General features: G+C 37.7%; 1 protein-coding gene across 1 annotated transcript; it reads left to right on the top strand.

The window, feature by feature from the left end:
- LOC110396816 (sulfotransferase 6B1-like) lies at positions 2,740-9,825 on the top strand. The gene is made up of 7 exons (XM_021392685.1): positions 2,740-2,941; positions 4,282-4,421; positions 5,094-5,183; positions 5,785-5,911; positions 7,055-7,149; positions 8,732-8,888; positions 9,678-9,825. The coding sequence occupies exons 1-7, from the start codon at positions 2,740-2,742 to the stop codon at positions 9,806-9,808; spliced, it is 942 nt and encodes a 313-aa protein (XP_021248360.1). The 3' UTR covers positions 9,809-9,825.

Genomic DNA, 11,643 nt, shown 5'->3' with positions numbered 1-11,643 from the left:
TTGTGTGCATTTGAGTATCCTGTTTCAAGATAACATCCTTAATCGGCTTTACTTAACATCTATTAAATTTGCATTATACATTCAGCCTCATTTGTATTGACACATTGTATGACATAATTACTTCTATACTAAAGACCCTGGAAGTCTGACTATTTCAGAGGTGTAGACCATAGAGGGATTAATGAAAGTTTGCAGGAAACAGGACATTTAGTGCATTAGCAAAAATCAGAAAATCCTCCAAAACATCATGGAATGCTTTGTAAGGCTCTAACATTCTTCTTTGTCCCTTCTTTCCCATTTCTTCCCCTTCCTCTTTTACTTTTAAGGTCAGGTTGTACTGATACACAATGATGCAACAAGTTACTTTTTGACCAACACTGTGAACTGGGTCATTTACCTGTCTCCCATGTCTACACATTTATGTGGTAACAAAGTTCTAGTTAACGTTCTCCTATTTTTTTAAGTTCACTTCACCAATATTTGTGGAGAAGATCAGACAAAACAAACAAAATAAGTCTCTTTTGGTGATGATTTGAGAAGTCTGTTAACATACAGCTTACATGTTTAGTACAAGAAGACAATTTCCCCAGAACAGTGTGACATGCAATTCTCTGTATTTGCTGGTGTGTTCTTTCTTATTACTTAGTGGAGCATTAACAGGAGGGAGAAGGCAAGTTAAATTTTGCATCTGTCCTCTGGCAACTAGTTAGTGCATTAATAAGGATGATGGAAGTTGTGGAAAATTACTTATTTCCTACCTTGTTCCAGAGAGGGGATTAAGAGAGCGTAAATTCTTCAGACAAAGCTGAGGCTGAAAAAAAGCTGTGAAAGTTTAGATGGGACACATGGGAAAGACAGAGCTGGGTATTAATTTACAGACTAGGGATGGTCATCTAACCTGATGATGGGACCAGCTTTGTTCTGGTTAGGGGAGGCGACTGTCATAAAGGAGACTCTACAGTTCAGGAGTAAAGCAAAAGATGAAGGAGGATCATAGATAATTTTAGAGAGGATTACACCCCAGCTCAAACAGCTTTTAGAGCAGCGAAGAATATGAACCTGGAACCTGTACTGAGGATTTTTTTTTCATCTCTCTGTCAATATTACATATATATTTAGAGTTCCATAATTAATGGATCAAGATCCATTTTCCATCACTTTGGAAAGCTGGTTTATTGAAGCCTTTACCAGAGTCTTAATGAGATAAATGCAGATCACAGAGATAGTTATGGAAACCTATCCTTTCTCATATACCATCTGAGGGTAACTCAGTTCTGAGGGTATGTTTGGGATTGTTTTGTTGTTTCATTTAACTGGGAATGTCTCTTCATAAGTCAATCAGCTCATCAGGTAATTGACAGCTGGCAGTGTCCTGTAGCTGTCACAGCAAAGTCACCAGCCTCTTTCTGCAAAGTTCCACAACCAGGAAAGACCAGGTCTGACAAGTATGGGAAGTCAGAAACCTTTAGAGGCATACTGGTGGCTTGAACAACAAACACCATTAATCTGGAGATTACCAAATCCTTTAATCTGTTTTTAATCTCTATGTTTTTAAAGCTGCTTCTTTGAAACTTTAAACCAACTGATGTTTTCCATCAGTCTCCTGATTCAGCATTTGGCAGGATCAGAGGGTCTTTCTTATGCAACACATACAGTGCAAAGTTCACTCCTCCTGTCTCAGCTATAGTGTCACGGTTGGTGGCTATATCAAAAGCTCACATTACTAAATCTTAATCCTGATTTATTTTTTATGCCAAGAAATTAAATTCTCCTCAAAATCCCTCCACATGACTTATTTCTTCTAATTAGTTTTTCTTCAGTACCACTGTTTTTCTGGTTTCTAAGGATAATGCATATCTCCAGGGAAAAATTGGCCTAACTGCTTTCTCTGGCAAAAATACATTGGAGATCCAATGGATTTTCTCTCTCAAAATTTCTCCAGACAATTCTTTGGGGAGTGACTGGTCTGTGTTTCTATCATGGAAACCCTAGTCCAACAATGCTATTGGCTTGAGTGGATGAATCATTTGTATACCCTTTTTTTCCTTACTTAGGAAATACCTACTCGCCCAACCCTTCTCTAGCCAGCAAGTAAATATCTCAATTAAACACATTTCCTTAGCATTAGTTCATGATAATTTCATAACATTGGAAAGTAAAGAAAAAAAATAAGACCAGCTGCTGATGCATTCACTAATATAATGAACATTTTCTCCCCAATCCTAATACATTTAATCCCATTTCTGTGGAAAAAAAGGAAAAAAAAAGTGTTATGTAAGAAAATATCCCAGAGTGAATAATGAAAAGAGCAGAACATATATAAATAATATGCTTGTGCCATTGAAACTGCAGTCTGTAATTTATGTCCTTCTTGAATTTTGATGTACTTTGTTTATAAACTCTGTGCTGTAATTACTTGCATATTTTTGGCATATGATGTTTTCAAGTTAGATAAACACTTTAACCTAGGCTGCATCTACGTTTTCCTGTTATTCAATTACGTCCAATTTTTGTTGATATTGAGAAGTTCAGATGACTTAAGGTCTTCGTCTGGAGTTATGTATTTTTTTTTACAATTTCAGAGAGAGTAGTAAATTATTGCTTACAGTGTCCCACCCCTTTCCGCCCTCTCCACAGAGAAAATAAAAAGAAAAGAAAAACCGTGTAACGTGGTGACCGGTGTCTCTCTGTCTGTGTAGCATTTCACATTGTGACAGAGATTGTGTGAGAGAGAGAAGAATGGAAAAGTCTAGGAAGAAATTTATTGATGTGATAGATAAGGCAATAGTTGCTGGTAATACAATGGATCGTGAAGAACTGCTTTTTTCTTACAAGGGGATTCTCTACCCTGTTGCTCTTTGTAGTCTTGAAGTGTTCAGAGCCATGGAGTCCTTTGAAGCCAGAAGTGATGATGTCATTTTGGCAGGATACCCTAAATCTGGTGAATACTGTTTGCTTTCTTCATAGATTAATTCATGTAATGACAAATAAGTAGATTGTATTTACAATTTTCAGAAAATTTTCTAGAACTAATTTTTTCCTCAAACATATACAACAAAGCTAATTATGAGAACATTATATAGGAAGTTTTGCAAGTGACTGAGAAAGTTATCTGATTTTCTTAGCTATAGAGTGATAAATCTTTGTTATCTTTAACTTTTATAGTTATGAATGTAAATGCACAAATTGGAAAGAATCAAAATGCAATTCTCAAGCCTGAGATAACTAGGTATCTTGATACTGCAGGGTTTGCTCTTGCAGTTATGTAAAATCTTTGGTAATAGCTTTGTGTTTCTTTATATAATGGACTTATTGGTGCCTTCACATGCAATGATGCATATATTTTACTTTTTCATATACATGTCAAGAATTTCTGAAATCCACTGTTATAAAAAAGATATTTTTGTAAACACTTGAATTGGTCACGCTGATCTTCATTGGGAGATCAAGAGATCTTTGCTGGGGTTGCTGCTTCTGCCTGTAAGTACCCTACATAGGCTCTTGGATGTGCCACACATCCATTTTAATATAGTTATTTTTATCCTTCAGCAGTAAGATTCACAATATCTTACAGAAGATAGTCACAGTTTACAGGTTTGTAAAGATTTTGTGCTTTTTTAAACATATTTTCTTTTTGAAGAAATGATATCAAAATGCACTTATTAGGACTGTAATGACAAAGACGTAGGAACCAGTGTCCACAGGTCAGGAAATGGTTAACTAATGTTACAAGTTCTCTGCAGGATCTACTTTATGCTATGAATAAGAATAAATATATATATATATGAAATAATTTAGAGGTTTTTTGGATAAAACATTGTGTATTGGTAAAGAAAATGAACATACATGGCACAATTTCAGATCTGGTACTGCACATGTGCTGAAGTTCTGTGACCATCCTTCCACCCAAGATAAAACTGCAGCACATCAGAAAACATATATAATGCACTGGCTTTTGAGTTACAGGTTTACATCTCTACCCATCTTATATTTATTACTTAGATCAATAGTTCTTCTCCTTTCTTAGTTAATTTACAATACATAAGCTAGTTCATTATGTACTTAGCCATTTAAGTTGGAGAAATAAATGTATTGTTACATAACAACAAAGGTATGGCCCTGAAGGTTGATTCTCCAGATAGTCAGCTGACACGGTAAAGAAGACCAGACAACTCATGAGATAGTACCAATTACCTCTTGGCTGTCCTGGCATATTCATTTCTGTTTTTTTTTTTTTTTCTCAAGGCTTTACATGAAATTCTGTATTTTCTCCCCTTTCAGGTACAAACTGGGTAGGTCAGATCTTAAGTGATCTGGTGGCTACATTTGAAAAGAAAAGTCTTGATGAAGGAAAAAGTGGTAATGATGAAGATCTAGAAGAATTTCCGTATCTTGAAATTGGAGATACTGAGAAATATGAGGTGGGTGCAGAAAAATTATTAAAGATGTGAGAATGTGGTTCTTCAAACATTGAATATATGGTTTGTGAAATACTCCACTCTCTGATGGGAGCTATCCCATTTCTATGCAGGATGCATCTGGCCAGATTGAATCTCATCTGCATCACCAAATGGTGAAGGATAAATAGTTACTCTAGAGGGCCTGAGCGGAGCACATAGTCATTAGAAATACAATCACTGCAGAAATTCAGTGCAGCATTTTTCTGTGCTTAAGAAGAGTTTCATGAAAAGTTAAATATTGAAATAATAAGTTTTGTCTCTTCTACTAGCATTTCTTTATTACCTCTTCTCTCTTCTTAGGATCCTTTAGCTTTATCACATCTCCAGCTAGATTTTGCATATTACCTTTAGGTTTTATACCTTGTCTAACAGAACATATTACATTCCTTAATACTAAAGAGAATGAGCAGTGGATAATCTTCTTTCGAAATATTCATCCTCATGGTCTTTTGAAGGTTATCGCTGAGAGAAGTCCACTAAAATCCTAGGATAACAGTCAAAAAGCGTAAGTGCTTCTGATCTGCCAAAAACTGTCGACAAATTTAGCCAAATAGTATTTTATCACAGGCCAATGGAGAAGAATACTTGTAATAATTGCACTGTCTACTTTCCTCCTTTCAATTCTTAATGTAGCGAATGAAGAAGTTACGTTCTCGAAGAGTTATATTTACTCATCTTGCTCCTGGCAATCTTCCAAAGTCTATCTTCAAAAATAAAGCCAAGGTGAGTGCTGATTTGAATGTCATGTAAGGAAGCACACAAATAGATGTTTTTGAAAGTCACATTAGTACATTTCTGCCAAATTTAAAAATGATTTTTATACTTAGGTAGTATGCTGTCTATTTGTACATAACTAATAACTGCCATTCACCTCAATAAACCTCAATTCATCCTTATTGATATCTTTGTGTCAGTCTCAGCAAGGCAAATGTGGAGGAAAACAAACTTTCCAGCAGTAAAACATTATGTTTACAAAATTTCTATGAGTGGCTTTCTACAATGTTGTTGCAAGTGTTAAGTTTTAGAAAGAATTTGTATTTGTGTGTGTTCCTCTAAATGATTAATGCTATTTGTACTCTGCATGATTACTTTGATTAATCTGGAAAATATATTTTAATAACTATATGAAATCAACTTCACAAGATACTGAAGCGAAGTGAAATACTTCTCTTTCTGGATTTAGAAAAAAAATGTTACTTCTGCAAGTAGTGGATGACATACTAGAAATTGCCCAACTTGAAAATCTGAAGATTATTGAGTTTTTTGTCATGCTATGGTTTGAAATTTTTTCCCTGTAGAAATAAAATATTTGATTTTTTTTTAGATATTGCTGCTGATTCGCAATCCGAAAGATGTAGCTACATCATTTTTCCATTTTTCCAATGCCTTATCTGCTATACCCTCCTATGAGACCTGGGACGACTTCTTCGTAGCTTTCATGACAGAGAAAAGTACAGTATATTCTTCTATGTTACTTATTCCATTCTTTGACTGTCTAAAATCTTTGCATTTTATAAATCAGATTCACTAGGATTTTTTGGTTTACAGCAAAAAAAAAAAAAAAAGCAGAGATTAAAGAGAGAAGGTTAGAAAGGTGAAGTAAATTTCACAGTATTTGTCTTACTGACTGAAGTTAGACATTCATCAGAACTGTTCTTTCATAAACTGCTTTAATTTGCACAAAGTGATATTTTCACTGGAAGAAGCAGTTCCTCCTGATCTTCCTCTTGGGTCCCCTTCACCCCTCCTCTCCATTGTCCATCATCTTGTGTCCACATAGACGTTTGAATATCTACATACCAAATTGGACTGGAGAAATGTTTTGGGCTATGTCTAAGTGCATTACAAAAGGCAACAAAACAACAGAAAACTAATCTCATTATCTTAAAATTGCATAAATTCTCCAGGTTGCCATATCACATGGCCAGCAGAAGGGAGGGTTAAACAAGGCTTTAGGATTAAGGTTTTAGGATTAAGGGAGTTTCCATGCTGGTTTGAGTATTGATAGCACTTCAGCAGACTCACATCTGACTTGAAATACTGACTAGTTTCACCTTGTCAACATACAAATTGCATCATATCTCTGAGATGTGTTCATGTAGAGCCAGCTACGCTGGGCTTCTGTGGACTTTTCCTTGGCTTCTTTGTTTTTATTGCTGTGGATACTGGCCATAGCCAGCCTTTGATCCCAGTAATGTACTCCTGCCCCGCTGTTGCCCTCAGCTTGTTCCAGCATGACTATTTGTGAGGGTGTGCAGTGGGCCAGCTAGGGAGCTGATATGGCCTAAAAAAAGGTCCCATAATACAGGTGAAAAAGGGATTGGACGTCATAGTTTTTGCAGCACAACTGGAGGTAGCAGGCAGATCCTTCAGAGCCACATTGAGCTGGGGAGAGAACTTACCCTGCTGGCTCTAGACTGTGTGTGTTGCAAAGCCCCATAAATCCTCCAGAATGGGTTAAACTCTGGCAGAGCCATGATGACTAATGGCCATGGCTTGGGGATCAACTTACGGAGTAAAAATTGATTAATATAATAAGGAGCTTTTCCTATGTTCATTTATTCTCCATCTTAGGATTATTTTGTTTTATTTAGTGCCCTGGGGATCCTACTTCCATTACCTTTCTGAATGGAACAAGTATGCTGATGATGAAAATGTTATGACAATAACTTATGAAGAACTAAAAGAGGTAAGGTTACCAATGGTAAGAAATGTAGAATCATACAATCATTATGGTTGGAAAAGATCTCCAAGACTGTCAAGTCCATCCATCCACCTACCACTAATATTTTCCCACTAAATCATGTCCCTTACTACAATCTCTAAATGCTTCTTGAACACCTCCAGGGAGAGTGACTCCACCACCCCCCTGGGCAGCCTGTTCCAACATCTGACCGCTTCTTCTGAAAAGAAATTTTTCCTAACGTCCAACCTGAACCTCCCTAGACACAACTTGAGGCCATTCCCTCTAGCCCTACCATTAGTTATGTGGGAGAAGAGGCCAACCCCCACCTTACCACAACCTCCTTTCAGGGAGTTGTAGAGAGTAATAAGGTCTCCCCTGAGCCTTCTCTTCTCCAGTCTGAACAATCCCAGTTCCCTCAGCCACTCCTCATAAGACTTGTTCTCCAGACCCCTCACAGCTTTGTTGCCCTTCTCTGGACATGCTCAAGGGCCTCAAAGTCTTTCTTGTAGTGAGGGATCCAAAACTGAACACAGTACTAGAGGTACGGCCTCACCAGTGCTGAGTACAGGGGGACGATTACCTCCCTGCTCCTGCTGGCTACACTATTTCTGATATAAGCCAGGATGCCATTGGCCTTCTTGGCAACCTGGGCACACTGCTGGCTCACGTTTAGCTGAGCATCAGCCAACACTCCCAAATCCTTTTCCTTCATGCAGCTTTCCAGCCACTCTACTCCAAGCCTGTAACATTGCCTGGGGTTGTTGTGGTTAAAATGTGGGACCTGGCACTTGGTCTTGTTGAACTTCATGCCGTTGGTCTCATCCCATCGATCCAGCCTGTCCAGATCCCTCTGTAGGGCCTTCCTACCTGCAGGCAGATGGACACTTCCTCCCAGCTTGATGTCATCTGCAAACTTACTGAGGGTGCACTCAATTCCCTTATCCACATCATCAATAAAGATATTAAACAGGGTGGGCCCTAATACTGATCCTGGGAGGAACAGCACTTGTGACTGGTCACCAGCTAGATTTAACTCCATTCACCATATTTTACGCTTCCATATTTTACACTTCAAAAAGCAATTGTTTCTAAACCAATAAACCATTACACGCACGTAGTGTATTAAAACTGCATGATAAATGTATGAGTCAGATTGTTGTTTTAGAGGACAGCAAGATGAAATTCCAGCTTAAAAGCCTTTGTGTGTGTGTGTGTGTGTGTGTGTGCATGTGTGCGTGTGTATGTGTAAAAATGATTCTTGTTTTCTCTCCAGCTGCAGTATAAGCTCAAGTCATTTTAAATCAAAATCCCCAGTAATTCTTTTTTGGAGCTTTTGTATATTCAGCAGCGTAAATTTGGCTCAACTGTAAATCATATGCAATTTTCTGTGATATACAGGAAGACAGATGATGTCTTCTTTGGAACAATAACAAAGAGAAACAATACATGCCGCTCCAGTCCTGCTGAACTCTGAAAACTCTAAATATGCAGCCAACTGAGAAATGCTGGGCCTTGAAAGAACCTTGGTAAGAAAGCAGTGTAATTTGTTTGAATGTCATGTGGTATGTTACATTCCTCTTCTCAGAATCGAGCTCTGGGAGTGAAAAACATTGCTTCTTTCTTTGGGATTTCCCTGACTGGGGAAGAGCTTCAGGGTGTGGTGGAGAGGAGCAGTTTCCAGTCCATGAAGGAGAACTCACTGAAGACCCATGGGGCTCTGGGCAGCATGCTCTTTCGCAAAGGTAGGGAGCTTCCAGAGGTCCAGAGGCAGAAACATGATGCTCTCAAGAACCTAAGACATTCATCACTGGCTTATTTTTTGCACATATATTATAAAGTGTTACACATTAGTATCAAGCGTTTATCATTGCTCTGCTTGAGAAGACTAGTAAAGGAGCACTGGGGAGGAATCATAGAATCATTAAGGTTGGAAAAGTCTTCCAAGATCATCAAGTCCAACCATCTACCTACCACCAATATTTTCCCACTAAATCATGTCCCTTACTACAATCTCTAAATGTTTCTTGAACACCTCCAGGGAGAGTGACTCCACCACCCCCCTGGGCAGCCTGTTCCAACATCTGACCACTCTTTCTGAGAAGAAATTTTTCCTAATGTCCAACCTGAACCTCCCTAGACACAACTTGAGGCCATTCCCTCTAGCCCTACCACTAGTTACGCATTTTACATGAAAGAAGTCACTGTATAAAAACACAAGTTGACAAGCAAGCAGAAACCCAGTTCTGGCTCCAGACAGATGATTCTTAATACAACCTCCATGAAATTCCATCTTGTCAATCATAATTGACACTGGAGTAAAGAGCTGCAGGGAAATAAGACTTTGTGTTCTTTTCTATTTTAGCAGTTTCACAGCTGTAACTCCAGTGACTTCACAAAATTACAGTGAAGAAAGGAATTAAGTTTTATCTTGAAAATATGAATCAACTCCACTTAATGAATAAGAGAATATATATATGTATATAACTGAAAAATACAATTTCTTGTTTTAAGAGTTTATTTGCTTCTTGAAGGTGGTGTAAGTGACTGGAAGAATCTTTTCACTGAAGAGCAGAATGAGAAAATGGACAAAGAATTTGAAGAACGTATAGCAAGAACAAAACTAGGAACAAAGTTAAAGTATGAAGTGTACTGCAAAGCCTGAAGAGTAATAAAATGTGGTTAGACCAATAGCTTTCCACTATGCTCTTTGATCATCTGAATGATATACAATATAAAACTAGATGTGAAACAATCAAAGCAGGTTGGAATCATTGTAAAACTCACATTGCAGGAACCTTTACAGTGACAACGATGAATAGTTTGCTTTTGTTTTAAATGTGAGATCTTGCTTTGGCTGCATTCATTTGCTGAATATGATGGTAACTAACCACATTCAGATAAACTTGACAGGCTTGTTTCAGTAGCTACCACCTGGAAGGAGATGGCCTTTTTCTCTTTCCTGGCAAACTCAAGTCATTCTAGGCAATTTACACAGGGTTATTTAGCATGTGGAGATCTTTTTTTTTCCAAAAATGCCTCACATCAGGTGACATCTCCATAATTAAGATCACTATGAAAATATGGATCTGACACAACCTTAATTAATGACAAAGAATATTTTCTCTGTGACTTCAGCACAAACTGGATAAGCTAGCACCACAAGCTAGAGGGAGGAGAATGCCAGGGAATGGAAATCATCATTTTTAAGGACTTTAATCTCTCCGAATATGGAATTTCAAGCTGAAATTCAGATTACAGATTGATATTAACAGCCAAGATCCATTGAGAAGCACCATTTTTATGTATAATAATTCTCTTTGTGGATCACAACAAAAATCCCAAATTAATTTTCTTTCTAATATCATGTAATTTTTCTCTTGCTCCACTGAAAACAATGTTTCTACCTGCATAAAAGTTAGTAAAAAGTAAAACCATGGAGCCAATATTTTTTTCTTGCATTTAAAGATACTCTTTAATTTATACACCTATGTACTTCTAAGAACTGCTGTTGTTTTCCCTGCTACAGACAACAATACAGTAAAAAGGTAGAGAATATAGACCCAAAGATTATGTTTCTTGCCATTAATGCCAGTGGAGTGCTCTTACCACAGAACTATACTTAGCATTCCCTTTGTTCATTCCTGATTTAGCAACGGGTCTACATTTAAGCTTTAATTTAAATTAATATCTATGCATTGAAGTAGACTAATTTTCATAACTGAAAATTCTCTGAAAATGCCAAAATACTTTGCAAGTGGCTCTAATAAGCATATGGGATTGTTCCTGGTGATGGTGGAAGACATTAGAATATTCAGTTATTTTGTGTCATCACTGATATTTGACACTGTGAACACAGTATTTCAGACCTGCTGAAGGTCCAACTACACTTCAGCGACCAGTTCTGTGAAAAGAAAAAAAAAAGGCAAAAGAAGGTTCTTTAAGAATAGTTGAAATTAAAAAAAAAAAAAGAGGAGACCCTAACAATTTATAGATTCATCACCTAAGAAGAAGTAAAAATTAGAGCTGCAAAAGGAAGGAATAACACGTTCAATGACATTTTGCTTTATTCTTCTAAAGACAGTCAAGTCTGCCCACACAAGTAGTAATGCAGAGTTTTGCAAAGGCACAGGAATTATAGCAATAATACTTTAAAATACTTTGTTCAGGAGACTAGTAGGGAGGGTCCCGTGGGATTCAGTCTTGGAGGGTAAAGGGGTCCAGGAAGGCTGCTTGCTCCTCAAAAAGGATTTCTTAAAGTTGCAGGAGCAGGCTATCCCCCTGAGCTGCAAGATGAGCCGGCGGGGAAGGAGACCGGCGGGGATGAACAGGGAGCTCTTCCTGAGGCTCCAGGAGAAAAAGAGAATCTACCTCCTGTGGAAGAAGGGACGGGCAACTCGGAGAGAGTACAAAGAGGTTGTTAGGATGTGCAGGGAGAAAATTAGAAAGGCAAATGACCAGTTTGAACGCAACTTGGCTGCTGGGGTAAAAGGGAACAAG

The sequence above is a fragment of the Numida meleagris genome, chromosome 3, assembly GCF_002078875.1.
Source record: "Numida meleagris isolate 19003 breed g44 Domestic line chromosome 3, NumMel1.0, whole genome shotgun sequence".
NCBI classification, from domain to species: domain Eukaryota; kingdom Metazoa; phylum Chordata; class Aves; order Galliformes; family Numididae; genus Numida; species Numida meleagris.
Note: the sequence above shows the minus strand (reverse complement) of the source record. Positions and strands in the feature narration are given on the sequence as shown.